We start from the raw sequence: 15,447 nt of genomic DNA on the forward strand, positions 1-15,447 counted from the left end.
AGTTACTTTCACTTTCCCTTACTTGCTTTCGGTGTGTGCTTGCTGGTGGAGTTGTTTGGAGTCTGTGGTGTCCTGATTTGCCTTTCAAAGTGTCTTTTGTCTGTCCCCTGTGTCTTTTGCGGTGTGTTTTTATGTCTTTAGTGATTTGTGAGTCTTGTGTGTGTCTGTAACATTAGTATTGTGGGGTGTTTGTCGATTGGGGTAGTTAGTTTTAAGGCTTTATATAGGGGTGGGTTATTTTATTGTACATATTAGGTCAATCTTAAATAAGTTTCCTTTGTCAAATTTATTAAGTTTCCTTTACGTCATCCTAAATCATGTCGGGAAGGTCTCGAAATTTGACCGATCGACAGTTTGGCGGGATGATATGGCTAATATTCCACTACCTGCCCCGGATGATCAGCATGGGGGGCAGGGTCAGTCAGGGGTATGACACAGCAGGGCGCAAGCGCCGGTGGACCACTGTGCAGCAACATCTGGGGCGTCTATTCCAGATCCAGCGGACAACCCACCAGATAAAGCACCGCTGGCAGGACGTCATCAGCAGGGAGGCTGACCTGCTCGATCATCTTGGCCTGGAAGTTGGTGGTCCAGTTGGTAAGTCAATGTTTCTTGTCACTCATATATTCTCTTCAGAGGTGCTAATCTATGCCATATCTCCCTCTGCACAAATCGTATGACCAATCAATTGGCGTTGCAATGGTCTGTATGGATGTACATATGAGCGCATGCAATACAAAAGACTGTTCTGTGGCCACAGACACATATGTTGGAAACCATGGGGCAGATGTATGAGGGACTTGTGCCCCTTTGATGCCACCGTAGCGTCACTTTTGTGACGCAGCGGTGGTGTAAACCCTGCGCCAGTTTGCGCCATATTCACATCGTGACGCATCAATGGAGATGTGTCACGCTGTAAAGCTCTGCGCTACATTAAACCTGCGTCATGTTTAATGTAGCGCAGGGTGGGTGTAACGGCGGAAATAACCCTCGGAAAAGTCAAATCTATAATATGTGACTGACTCACTTTTCCGACAATGAGGCATCAAAACCCTGCACCTGCTTGAAGCAGGCGTAAGGCTTGACAGACCATGTTAGGGCTGGGCTGGTTGGAACAGTGCTGGAGTTGCGTTGCGCTTGCAACACAACTTAAGCACTGCGGCAACCTTACGCCATCGAATGCGTCACGCATCTGTTTATTCCTGCGCCATGATGCGCTGCATTGAAAATGCTGCGCATCATGGGTGGCGCAAGGGTAAACTTGTGTGACCCATCTCTCCTGGCGCATCCTTGCTGATTTGCAGGGATGCGCCAGGAAACATCAATCGGCCCAAATATATATGATGTTGACATTGAAATTTTCTCTATTCACACAGACACATGCACCAGTTAAATAAATTGATTTTTCATAGTCATGCTGTGAACAAGGGGAGGATGATTTGGATACAAAGGGGCAGATTCATGACGTCTGGCGCATCTCTGCTAATCAGCAGAGATGCACCAGAGGAGTTGCCACGCATCTGCCCACTTGTGCGCCACCATTGATGCGCCGCATTCATGATGCGGCGCACCGTGGCACTCGGATGGGCAGATGCGTGACGCATCTGCCGTCGTATGGATGGTGCATTGCTGGAGTTGCTGTGCAACCGCGACGCAGCTCCAGCAAGGCTCTGGGTGCCCCTATCCCTAAAATGCTGCGTCAATCCTTACGCCTGCTTCAAGCAGGCGCAGGGATGTGACGCAGCATGGCTGGAAAAGTGACTGAGTGAAATCTTGTCTATTTCACTCAGCCACTTTTAGGAGGCGTTCCTGCGCCGGAACGGCCACACCTGCCCTGGAACGCCTACATGTGGCGCAGGGCTTTACAACGTGACGCATCTCCCAGATGCGTCACGTTGTAAATACCCCGCACCATGGCGCAGGATTTGCGCCGCTGCTGCGTCACAAAAGTGACGCAACGGTGGCGTCAATGAGGCGCAAGTCAAACATAAATCAGCCCCATGATGTGTAATCACGGTGCCAAGCCCTGTGCTGGTACACAAACTGCCACCATGTGCAGATGCAGGCAGACTTGCTAACATGTACATGGCTGCCTGCGTCGTGGGGCAGTAGTGTCTGTTCATGAAGGGACACCTTCATGCACCCTGTAGGAAACCGGGGTCTCCAGTCCCTAAGGGCGGTAACGTGACACGAGCGGCTGGGCACCCAAAGGCCTGTGTGTAAAGCAACCATACAACACGCACCTCGCATGGAATGGGGAACACACACAATAAGGTACACCACACTGTAAAGGTTCATGCAAATAATTCAAGTTTATCCAAGTAGTTCGAGATAAATGCAGTTCATGTGATATAAATGCAATTCATGAGATGTAAATGAAGTTCATGCGATATAAATGCAATTCATGAGATGTAAATGCAGTTCCTCAGATATCAATGCAAGCTTCACTTAGATTAGCAGTGTATTCACCCGCCCCATATTCACCAGCACCTCATGCACCAGTAGGTTTCTAAAGGCTCTAGGCCACCCTAGTGTATCTCACTTCTCAGGGTAGGGTTTGGGGACTGTAGCGCCACTCCTAGGGCGTGCAGGGACCCAGGGCAGAACTCGTGGGCACACCGCTACTTTGGTTATCTGTAGCACCTCAGTGGCGATTCCCGCGCTTTACGCGCTGAGCGGTGAATACCTCAGAACAGCGCCGATTTCCACAGAGTGCTACTCGTGATTAACTGGCAATGACTACTTCAGAACGGGGCATCTAGACCAGAGCGCTGCTCGTAGTTGCCAACAGGGAACACTTTGGAACGGAGCATTTAACACAGAGCGCTGCTCGTAATCAATAGCCATGCATTTGTCATAACTGAGCATTTGAAACAGAGCCCTATCATCATCATTTGCAAGGAATACTTCAGACTGGAGCATTTAAAACCAAGCGCCATTCGGAATCATTAGCAAGGAATACTTCAGAACGGAACATGAATAACAGAGTGCAACTCGTAAGCAATGACATACAGCACTTCAGAACGGAACATGAAGAGCATAGTGCTACTCGTAAGCAGTAACAGTGAATCTCTACACACGGAGCCAGTAGCAGGGAGCGCACCGGACTTGCGGAGCAAGTCTCTCGGGCTCCGGTACAGTTTGTAGGGCACCACGCTTCAGTACAGTCACGGGGGGCACAAGGAAAGGATCCCTTGGCGGGGTCTCTCAGTCGTGGTGACCAGGGGGACTCCCACGGAGAGGAAACACGGGCTCAGGGTGTGTTGCGGCTCCCAAACATCAGGGGGCGCACCGGCGTCAATCACAGCATCCGGGCTTACCTTGCTCTTGACGTTGGATGGCGTCCACTCCATTGGCGATGTGGGCAATGGTCCTCGGCCTGGCCCACCTTCTTGCACAGCTGCGACGGCAGCAACGGGTCCCCGGGCTTCTCCACGGGCCTCGTGACACTGAAGGGCACTACTTCCGGCCTTCCGCCCGCTGCGGTGAGCGCGCTTGCTTCCACGCCACAGGGGGGGGCTGAAATTAAGGAGGGGAGCTCCGCGCTCAGCGGAGCACGCTGCCGAGGGACCCAGGCCAGGTCAGGGAGCGCAGGGGTCACAGCGCTAGTACCTGGTCGATCCCCGGTGGTTCTTCAATCTGCTTTGCATAGGGTTTCGGGGGTCAGTCAGGACACGCAGTCTCAGCATTCAGTTACTGTTCTCAGGTGTTAGATGAAGTCTTGTTGGCGCAGATGGCTCTGGCGCCCTTAAGGGGGTTCTGTTACAGGGGGGTAGGGATGGAGTTAACGACTAGGTCCTTCCTAGTCAGGCTGGACAGAGGTTCTTTTGGTCCTACTACTGCTGTGCAAGATCAGAGGGTTTCACAGGGTCCCTAACTCACTTAAGAGTCAGCACCTAAATCCTGTCACTCTCAGAGGCATAAGTCCCTGGCTAGGCCCAACCGCCTACACTCCTGCGTGGATTCTCCAGCTCTGCTGTACCCCACTGGCCAACTCACCACAAAAAGTACCCTTCCTCACTTAAGTAGCCCTAGGTCAGGTGACCTCTAGCCAAGGCGGCTAAAGTAAAATGCCACCTCCCTCCTAGAAGGTTCCAGCACATTCCAGGAGCCTCCCCATTCTACCCATGGGACAAAAGGCGGGCTGGTGTCGCAACATTGTTGTGGGGTCCCAGCCAGCTCCTGGCAGCTAGGGTGCTACTATGAAAGACCACTCTGCAGTAGCAGGGGTCTGTGGCAGCCATCTTGGGAGAAGGGAGCACCTGCACCTTAACACTGATTGGCAATGAAAAGGCGCCCGGAGACCTACTCCAACACAAAAATTATGGTGGACAACAATTAGGCACGATCACAAATAGAAGGGGGGACCACCCTAGGGCTGACAGGTCCAACACACCCCAAGGTCACTAATGTCATGATTCTCTCCTCCAATGTGTGTAATCAAATGCAGCATGCATTGAGCAATGACAAATGAAATGATTAAATAGTCCCTTTTTCGAGACACAGTAGGCCAGCCTTAGGGTGGAGTGCCATCCAGATGGTTTCCCAGTTAATTGCCACTCTATAAAGTCTGGCCATGCATCAGTGGCTATGGGTGTTGTGTGTGAACATCCACATCTAACAACATGCAACATAGCAAGCCTTTTAAAAACGTAGTGCAAATTTTGCATATTCACAAGTGCATGGTAAAACACGCTTGCTGGATTTGCAGTTCATTGTCAATGTTAAGCATGAATCAGCACCACCAGGATGTAGAATATAGTGAAGTACTGTTGGAACAAGGAATATTTAAAATGTCAATGTTGTTTTCCATTGCTAGGAATTTCAAACAGTGTGGTGCAGACAAAGGTCTGGGGTTGCATCATTCCTGCACTATCTTGTATTTCAGTCCATACCCTGTGCATATGTCACCATATACATGACTCTGGTTGCGTATGTAAGCATGCGGCATCAATAGATGAATCAAGCAGGCATCATCATCAGGATTAGCCTACTCACATGTGAGGGTCGCAATCCAGCTGCAGTTGCAGAGTCTGTTACATACATTTGAAAAGGAGAGGTGCACGGTGTGGTCTGCGCAGGATGTTTGTTGTCAGCTCATTGCATGTGGGTCGTAAGCATGCGCTAGTCCACTTAAGGTGCATAAGCTCACTATTACACACCCAGCTTCATTGTAAACGCTGAATGCTGGAGTGACGTGTGTGCCAGATTGGTAGGAGAGGTTGGTGACAGGGGTACATTTGTGATCATCAAAGGATGAGTATCATGGTAGATGCGCTGTCTGTGGTGCTCAATGTTGTCAAAGATGAGATGGAGGGGTAGCAGGTTTTGCATGAAGATATATGTTTACATTGACCTGTGTCTGAAAATGTCAATGATCCTGGAGGCACATGACATCTGTGTGGAAATATGAGCAGCGCTTGTTGTAGTGATCCTGTGAGGGGGACATGTCCGCATGCACAATGCTAGCTCTGCCAATGTAACTCGTGAAGTGCATTCTTAGTGTAGCATTTCTGGAGTTGATGAGGATTGATTGGGTGAGTCATTTGCCCTTGTAAAATCTTGATGTGTGTGTGGATTGTTGAGATGGTGTCCTTGCTTTGGATCCTTATCAAGGGGATTTATGGTGTCTTAGCGTCCTCGTCCTTCATCGTTGCAAAATGGTGTCTGCATGTGTCTCACTAATGATGTGGTCTGTATGCGATCCGTGTTGACTTCCTGTGCTGCTGTGTGTCTGTGTTGGAGACTGTAGCAAAATCATCTAGACATTACGATAACCATCTGTGTGGTCCATTGAGAACCAAGCTTGTGTAGTGCAAGGTGTTGTTGGCATTTTGGTTTGTGGCTCATTATAGTTGTTAGTTGTCAAGAATCTGTAATTTCTGTGTGGGGTGCTAATTGTTTCATATGGATGCAGCTGTATGGTACACAGGAGGTGTACGTCAGAACGGTCAGGCCATTGGGGTATGTGGTCTTGGTGTGGTGGATGTGTTGATGTTGCCACCGTCCTTGTGGCTGTGCCTTGTGGCCAGTTGCTACTGTGTGATGTCTACAAGCTTGTCAATGAATTTTGCTATCCTGTTGGCACGTCTGTAGTCAAGATGTGAGTTGAGCTATGTCACAAGTCTGTGGAACATGTATGCGAATGCATGTTGGGCAATGATGTATGTGATGTGGGTTGTGTACACACCTCAGGGGCATGTAGGTATTTGGACGAGGTTCCCACAGGGGTGTTGTCCTTGTTCTGACCTGGATCTGTGCACTTAGTCGTTTGATGTTGAGCGTGCTATGGCTTGTGCTTCACTTTGTGATGTAGATGCACCTATTGAGTGCAATGGCATGTGCACACACCAGACAGTTGTTGTAGACTAATCATTAAATGGGATGATTGATTGGTGAGTCATCTGCTAACTTGGGATGGAAAGGTAGCGTTTACCATGATTCCTGTGAGTAACGCTCCATCTGTTGCTAGTCTTTTTGCGGATGATACAGATCTCCATGGCTAGTCTTCAAAGGGTGGACACTTTGATGGCGATGCATGTCATGATCCAGAGTTGGTGTAGTTTTGTGTGTACGTAGTGTGCGTGTACTTGGTGGTGTACGCCAGGGTGCATTGTAGTCTGGATTACTGTCCATGGGTGTTGCTGGCTGTGTAATTTGCGTAGCGTGTAGATTTGCCACTGGTACAGTCCATACAAAGTGATCCAAGTTTGAGCTGATGGATTGTGTAGAGGCATGTCCAATGATTGAGTTTGGGCTTGTTGCTGGGTAAAGATGGCTTTGGCTGATGGTCCGATACTGTGCATCTGCAGTGTGTACATGCCTCAAACTACATGTTCGCTTGAATGTATCATGGATGTACACCTTGAATGCTGTATACGTCATGGTGGATGCACTTCAGGTGAATCAGCATCCCGAACGGAGTGTGAAGCAGGCAGCCAAATGTAACCCTAGTCATGTGTGAGCCACTATGCAACAGTCATCTGCAAGATCATATCAGTGTGCAATCAGTGAACATGATAGAGCTTAACATGCTGTGGGAATGTTGAGAGTCGAAGAAGCGTTGTCAGTGTCTGTGGCTAATAAATGCTTACACATGTGCGTGTGCATAAACACGTTTTTGAAACAGCAATCCGTACAGCAGTCAGCAACAGTGTCTGCATAAGGGCATGTGTGTTGAATCTGTAGATGCATGTGCGAAATCACAGGGATGGCACACATGTGTGAACATTGATGTGGAAGCAATCCAGTGTTTCCACTGTCCATGTGTGTTAGGAAAAATATGGCTGCACTCAATGTAAAAGGAGTGACACGTCCTGTTATTTCCATGCATGTGTCACGCTAAATAATGTTTTGGTCTAAATTGACATGTACATATGATGTGATTCTATACCAATTTGTACTTCTGTTACTCTTCTTGTAGGTGGCCCACGGCCATATACACAGGGGGAGGTCGACAGCTTTGAAGACCCAAATGCCACCAGTGAGTATCCATGTTCATATAATTTGTTGTGTATCAAGTGCGAGGATGGAAGCAAAACTGTGTATGAGTGCAACTATGGTACAATCACAACTTCCTGCTGCAGTCAGAACTTATCTTTTGCATCCTAATTCCAAACTACATGATGTAACATGTTGTGACCGTTGTACTACATGTGGACATGTGTGGACAGATCAGAAGCCACAACACTGTCTGACACTCCTTGCCACTATCCACAAGGCAAAATGGAGTGGCCATTGCCACTGGGACTGGAGTAGCCAAAGCCAAGTTAATGAAACAGCATCTGAATGACATTTGAACCTTCACGTCCGTGAACAATTCGGAGAAGTTCAAGTATATTGTAGTGACAGTTTAATGTCATCCTTGCATTAATTAGCCAATGTATCATGCTATGGAAACATTGTCAGTGCAATTACCATCAACATCCCTAGCCCCAAAACATTTGTATATGGATGAGCCATAGGAATGGCAGTCAGACTTATTAATCAATCAATCAATCATTACTTTTGTAAATTGCTCTACTCACACGTGAGGGTCTAAATGCGCGGGGGGAGGTGTGCTGCTATTGATCGAACAGCCTGTTCTTGAGTGCCCTCATGAAGGCAAGGAGGACCAGGCTCAGCTGTAGGAGGGTGTTCCAGGTCTTTGGGGCATGTTGGCAGTACAAACTCCTGCCGCTGGTAGGTCTTTGGATGTGGGGGACAGTGGCAAGGGCAAGGTCACTGAAAGGGCACTGGCAATTCTGGTAGTAGACGGTGATTATCCTGTTGAGGTATGTTTGACCGGTGTGGGGGAGTGCTCTGTGTGCATGGGTGAGAAGCTTGCAGGCGATCCTCTTGTTGACGGTGAGCCAATACAGGGATCCCAGATGGGGTGTGATGTGGCTGTGGCAAGAGGAGTTGTGCACAAGGTGTGCAGAAGCGTTCTGTATGTGTTGCGGACGTTTACGGAGTTTGGCAGTGGCTCCCACATTGTCTGCATGTCAATGGTGCAGCCTGATGCAGACGAGGCCAAGGGTGAAGCTTCTACTGGTTGCAGTGGGATCCACTTGTACATCTTGCTGAGCATGCGGAAGGTGTTGTAGCTGGCGGATGAGACGACGTTGACCTGCCTGGTCATGGTGAGGGTTGATTCGAGGTTGACCCCCAGGTTGCTTGCATGGTTGGTGTCTGCCGGTGCTGCTCTCAGTGTAGTTGTCCACCAGGAGTTGTCCCTGGCTGAGGGGGTGGATCCAAAGAAGAGGACCCCCGTCTTGGGTGAGTTTGGCTTCAGTCATTTGTTCGTCATCCACTCGTCAACGGCAGTCATTCCTTTGTGGATGTTGGTTTTGGTGTTGAGGTTGTCCTTGGTGAGGGAAAGGATCAGCTGTGTGTTGTCAGCGTAGGAGATGATGGGGAGGTGGTGCAGTTGTGCAACGTGTGCAAGCGTGCCCATGGAGATGATGAACAATGTTGTGCAGAGGGATGATCTTTGTGTTCTGCCGCTGATGATCTTTGAGGCTTGGGAGCAGAATGAGGGTAGGCGGAGGCTCTGGCTGCTGCCAGAGAGGAAGGAGGTGGTCCACTCCAGAGCCTTGCTTTGGATTCCTGCGTGTTTGAGGCATGTGCGTAGGGTGCGTTGACAGACATTGTTGAAGGCGGCTGAGAGCTCATGGCGGATGTGTGGCGCACTTTCATCATTGTACATCAGGGTCCAGATGCCATTGGTGTTGGCAATGAGGCCATTGTCAATACTGGGATTCCTGCAGATGTCGGAGTGTGACAGGTCCAGGATGGTGTACTCCTCGAGGTAGCCGGTCAGTTTTTTGTTTGCAATCTTGTGCATGCCCTTTAGCAGGAATGGGAGCAGGGAAATTGTCTGGAAGTTCTTGAGGCCTCTTGCATCCACCTTGGATTCCTGGAGTGAGGCGTTGATCTCGGCGTGCATCAAAATTTGCTGGGAAGCTCGCACTCTCTAAGGAGATGTTGATGGCCTTGAGGAGATGGGTTGCAATGGTGGGGCTAGCTTTGCTGCACATGTGGTGCGCAAATGTGTCAGACGGTGAGATGGAGTGGATGGTGTACCTCATTTTGATGTTGTCCTTCACATTGCTCCAGGTGTGCAGGGGGGTCAGTGTGGATGGTGGCCGGGGTGTCTGAGGTGTTGCTGCCTGTCAAGGTGTACGGGTTGTGGTAGCTGTTGTGGATGTCTGCAATATTGCAATGGAAGAGTGTGGCAAGGGTGTATCACAGGTCTTGCAGTTGTGGGATGTCATTGGTGTTGGAGCCAGGGTTGGAGGGTACCTTAATGATGTTGAATATCTCATTGTTATTGGGGGCGCTGTTGTCTATGCAGTCCTTGGTGGTGGCCCTTGTAGCAGTTCAGATGAGGTGATGGTGTCTGAGGATGCCGTTCTTGTGGCCCACATACTGTCTGGTGTCTGTTTGGGGTGCAATGTTTTATGTACTTTCTGGCATGTGTGTATGGAGGGCCGTATGTCCACAGTGAACCAGGCAGCCTTCTTGCCAATGTGTCTGTTGGAGGGTTTTGTGATCGGGGTGACAGTGTTGTGGCAGTCATTGATCAATTGCCTGCATTTGCATGTTGCGCAGTCAGTGTAGTTTGGGTTGGCGTGTGGGCACTGGGCAAGGGTGTTGTCAAGCGGTTCATTGTTGTCTTTGATCTGGCTGCTGCATGTGATGTGTTGAATGTGTTGGGGTGTGGTGATTTGTCTTGAATGTGTAGTGGATGCACCAATGGCCAGTCCAGTTTGGTGGTGTGGCTGAAAGGGACATGGGAGGTAGCCGAGGATCTTGCTCAAGCGTGCGTCTGGCGGAGTGGGTGTGCGTTTTGACGAGCTGACTGAGTCCGAGGTTGACTACCAGGGTGGAGGAGTTGTTGTGTTTGTGGTTCTTGAGGTGGAGGTTCAGGTGTACCAGGAGGATGTAGTCATGCGTGCAGAACCAATTGGCAATGGTGTCACAGAATTGAAGCCAGGGTCCAGGGGTTCTGTAGACGAGGGTTCCTCTGAGAATGGGGTTGTGGTATGTGTGGCTCTTCAAGTGCATGAGTTTGGCGGTGCTGAGGGTGTGGTCATTGATTTGTGAGGCCCAGAGGGTTTTGTGGTTGACCATGACAATGCCAAGCCCACCTCCTACTCCATTGTTGCGGTCCCTGCCAGTGTTCTTGTAGCCGTCCAGAATGGCTAGGGCAACGTCGGGCATGGAGGAGGCCTTCAGACATGTCTCCCCCAGGAAGGCAACATCCGTGGAAGATGTATGGATTGTGTCCACGAGTTGGATGGGGTGTTTGCGTACTGTGTATAGCATATGGTGTATTTGAATGCGTTTCGCCTTGTGCTGGGTCAATGAAAAGGTCAATTTGTAATGTATGGAAAGTTCCTGTGGATATGCCTTGCAAGCTGCACATCAATATGTCTGTGAGTCATGTATTTGGCATTCAATCTGTCGGTCATCACATTTCTCATGTGGTTCCATTGTGCTCGTGGACCCACCCACCTTGGATAGGTATGCAATATTCCTACAACGGAGTATAGATGACACTATGTACCATATGCACAGAATAAGAGCAAAGCTATGTGTCAAGTATGCATGTCTTCCATAATGTAGTGAAAAGGCTTATTCAATCCAATCATTTTCCAGGATGATGTCAATATATGTGTACCAAAGCGGGTGTAGTGTCCATGCATTGACTTTTCCTACGTGTAACACAACAGATGGGAGCCCATGCGTGGTTAGTCCTCATGGAATTCCACATGGAATATTTCAAGCCTAGGGTGGCTTTTAGAAATTTGTAGTCCACAGCCATTTGTTTGTGGGACAGGAATCTGCCTCCTATTTGATTATTTTGCTGACAGCCTCATCTCATGTCTAGACGTATCACAGACCCACTTTCACAATTAATGTTGGTACAGGACTTACAATGTGTGTCCCACAGATGATTGGATGTGTATGGCACAATCAATGAGATGGCCGATGGCCAGGATGACCCGGCCCAGCATGGTTGCATTGGCAGTTAATGCATGGACTGCAGGTGAGCATTTCTGCAGTCCACACACTTCAACAGCTAGTCATGTGTCCTTCTGATGTGACCCTTGGAACTGTAGTACTTGATTGTCCCTTTTTTCCCATGGAACAGATAAGGGATGATGTTGACATTGCTGTGACGTGCTTTAGTGCACAGGGTAGGTGACACTACGAACGTATTTCAACACACAAGTGTGGCACATCCTGTCTGATAATGTTATATTCACATTCATGACAACATAAGACTTATGTCATGATGCTGTGACGCATCCTTGATCCTTTGTCATGATGACTGAGTTGCTGCAAGATATGGTAGATTTGTTACTGTGTTTTGGGGATTGGACAATACCCACAAAAACCATGGGCTACATGTAAGTGCTTGTAGCATGTATGCTCTGAACGCCAAGCTGACGTTAATTGCACCCTGCTAGTACTACATGGCATGCTGCATGCCATCCAATTTTAGTATTGTTATGAATTATGAGTCTCCTTGGTGTGTAGACAGCAAGCACATCTCTGTGTTCCAATATGCAATTGCCACTTCAGTGCATTCCTCTGTTGGAGTGTGAAATGAACGGGCTAGTGGTAAATATGCAAGGGAAGGAGTTCTTCTTCCATGACAAACTGTGACACTGTCAGAACCTAGCGTCCATTGCAGATTCATGTCCACATGACTCCATGCCTGATACAAGGCGAGCCAGATGTCATTTTTGTGGGGATATGATCACATGTTGTGATGCCTGTTGACTGGTTCTTAAATTCATATGGCTCATCATTAATTAGTTACTATGTCAAGTGTGCCAAGGATTACCATGCAACCATGACATTCAGTTGACTGCACAGTATGTGCCGAGCTAAATCAGTACTTATGTATTGGTGTGTGTGGGCAACAAATGGAAAAGATGATTTGCCCAAATGTGTTTTACATTACACCTGACAGCATGCATTTCCTATGATTTAATGTCCGGCATGTTCTGGTGAACTGACACATGTCCACCTTTTCATACAGATAACATGAATGCAGAGGATGAGCGGGCTTTCCGCATAAGGAAGGCCCGATATCTACACATCCTCTCCGTGGCAAAGGGCTTCCGCTGGACCTCCCGCCAGTATGAGAAGCAGCGGGCTACCGACACGTGGACCACCGACCCCGCCTCAAGGGATGGCATGCAGCCACAACAGCATCCTCCCACTCCCGTGGCCCCATCGACCTCATCAGCCGCTGTTGTCCCCAGTGGAGCAGCCTCTGGATCGTCTGCTCCACAGGCCATACCGGACCAGGCAATGGACACCCTGATGTCCAGACTTGATTCCATGGACAGGAAAATTGAGAAGTTGGAGGAGAAATTGGACACGGTCCACCAGAGACTGGAATATTTGATTAGCCAAATCTAGGGGCTAATTGAAATATGGTTTACAGTTATTGTGTTTGTTAATATTATTATTTTGTAAGTATCATTTTGTTAGTGATTGTAGAATATGTAGGCATAGTTAGTTGAGATAGGTTTTTAGATGTAGATGTAGTTTTAAGGTTTTTATCATAGGGGTTTTTTAAATACTTTTAGGGGTGGGGGGTAATGTTATGTGTGTTAATGTTTATTGAAAACAAAAAAATAAAAAAAATAAAAAAAATATATATATTTGTTTTAGTATGGTGTTATAGTTAGTAAATGTGTAGTTTAAGTATGTGTATGTCTATTGTGCATTGATGTCTTAAGGGGGGGTGGGGGGATGATGTCTACTTGTCTGCGTGATCATAGTTTAGGTTAGGTTAATAGAGTTAAGTTCGTTAGTGTAAGATTAGTTAGTTTAGATAGGTTTTGCTTTTTAGATTAGTTGTTTAGATAAGTTAGTGTGTTCTGTAATGTAAATATTGATCACCATTCTTATTTTATAAACCTTTCTTAACATACATTGGACTATATTCTATGTCATTCCGCATTTCAAATGTGGTATGTGTGAGTTGTTGGGCACATGGACTGTGACCACCGGTTCCTGTTTGAGTGCATCATATTAGTACATTCAGGTCGGTTTGTGCTACATGTCTGACTAGATGTACATGTTCATGGAACACCTGTGCTTTGCTTTTGTTGGTAGCCAATATTGGTCTGACACATACATACGTTTTGGATTCTAAGCATGAGTTTTCTGCCAACCTCAGCATGAACATTTAGCAATATTCTGTCTCTGCTGGGTACCATGTTGACATATATATGTGAAATACAGCTTTTATCTGACACAGATGTACGGAATTTACTCACCACACATCTGATCCCTCTGTGTTGTAATAGCTACACCATGTTCATGTGCAAGTGGTCATTGTGTTACAAGTGGCTAGCTCATATGACTGTACAACACACTGTCTGTATACAGACGTATTTACGACTTATGGATGTTGTATGAAGTAACATGGTTAAAATTTCTGGCCATTTAGTTGGGGCAGGACAACAATATTGTTAGACACAACGTCATCAATGGTGATGTGCTGTCTCGAAATCATAGTTTGCAGCCAGGAAGTGTGTTTTTTTGACACACTGGCAGAGCTTTTCTCAGCCCCATTTTGACAGAGATTCAACCATCCACTGTGTGGAGACTTGCTTAAGTTTTGTACTGTGTAGACGTCTCATGTTGCACACACCTTCCCCAGCAAAGGTCCCTCCCCGCACTTGTAGGAAACACAACAGGTGGCCGGTGACAGTAGGAGTCCCGGATGTAAGTGAAGAGGTGAATCTTGAAAACCTCACAACAGCCCAGAGTATACTCCATGATGTTAATGTGTGTAGTGAATAAGTTCAAGACTTGAGCTGCTATTGTGAAGGAGTTGCACACTAAAGCTCACACCCTCCTTACCCATGCGACAACCACTAGCTGTTGACCTTTTGCTCTGATTTTGCAAGTGGTGGTGTATTGTGACAGCATGTGGGGCAAGATGCCAGGAGGGGATGATTTGAATATGTTATACGCAAATCTGAGAGCCTTGTACTCACTACTCTGGCTGACGCAAGCCAATGATGGCAAGAACTGGGGCTGACATTGGAGCTGGTTCTATGGGGATCTATTTGAGTCCTGGCAGCTGTGTTTGTGACCCTGGCCAGTCTCACAATCTCAGAATTGTTGGTCCCCAGCTACAGAAAGGTGCAGTAATAGGTTTTGTTGGAAAATAGATTCATGGACAATAACCTGAGTGATGTATGGCTTGACAACAATGACTACCAACAGCAGTCTGAACCCCCTTAATATACCAAGGCACATTCCTGCCACTTTGTTAGTCTAAGCCTGGAGGATGCCAGCCGAGTCTCCACTGACACACATGTCTTTCAGCACCTGCTTATGTGTGAGTGCACACACAAATTTAGAAGGCCACCAGCATTCACTCCACAGCTTATGATCTTTCATCACCAGCAACACCTCTGACTTGCTGGCATGGAGCTAGAGGCACTTTGCAGTCATCCACCCTGCAACATCTGCTGATTTAATCACGAAATTGGGTACATCCTGCACACAGTCATTGCAAAGTGTAACTTGCAAGTGCATATCATCGGCATGTGCCACTACTGTGAACTCTCACCACATGGACAGCGCAGGTGACAGTTGGAGGACTGCATCAAGATGTGTTGGGGTCAGAGCTGACCCCTGTGGCACACCCTCTTCATTAGTGTGAGGCATGGAGATGATAGGGGGATTCTTAACATGGAAGCTCCTCTCCAAAGGTGAACCAGTCCATTGCAATGGCCACTTTGTCTGCCTACTCGAACCTTAGCAGTGAGATCTGTTTGGACACCCTGTCGAAAGCAGCACAAAGTTCACATGGGACCAGGGTCAAATTACGTACAACTTGTGGGACACCCCCGCGCCGCACGGCCACCAGCTGCTGCGTGTGCCCCTTAGCCTGATCCCTGCCGCGCTGCCTGCCTCGCCGCC

At 48.0% G+C, this 15,447-nt stretch overlaps 1 protein-coding gene across 1 annotated transcript; it reads left to right on the forward strand.

The window, feature by feature from the left end:
* Nucleotides 1-338: 338 nt before the first annotated feature.
* On the forward strand, nt 339-13,081 carry LOC146789424 (uncharacterized). The gene is made up of 3 exons (XM_085630088.1): nt 339-597; nt 7,424-7,483; nt 12,536-13,081. Exons 1-3 carry the CDS (start codon nt 363-365, stop codon nt 12,919-12,921), a joined length of 681 nt encoding a protein of 226 aa, XP_085486214.1. The 5' UTR covers nt 339-362; the 3' UTR covers nt 12,922-13,081.
* The last annotated feature ends 2,366 nt before the right edge of the window (nt 13,082-15,447 follow it).

Source organism: Triturus cristatus, chromosome 10, assembly GCF_964204655.1.
Source record: "Triturus cristatus chromosome 10, aTriCri1.1, whole genome shotgun sequence".
Classification (NCBI taxonomy): Eukaryota; Metazoa; Chordata; class Amphibia; order Caudata; family Salamandridae; genus Triturus; species Triturus cristatus.

Bases quoted from the DNA above. Each gene is read 5' to 3' on its own strand.
- LOC146789424 (XM_085630088.1), top strand. From the start codon at position 363: ATGATATGGCTAATATTCCACTACCTGCCCCGGATGATCAGCATGGGG. The intron at 598-7,423 runs GTAAGTCAATGT...CTCTTCTTGTAG, and splicing joins GGAAGTTGGTGGTCCAGTTG to GTGGCCCACGGCCATATACA. The intron at 7,484-12,535 runs GTGAGTATCCAT...CTTTTCATACAG, and splicing joins TGAAGACCCAAATGCCACCA to ATAACATGAATGCAGAGGAT.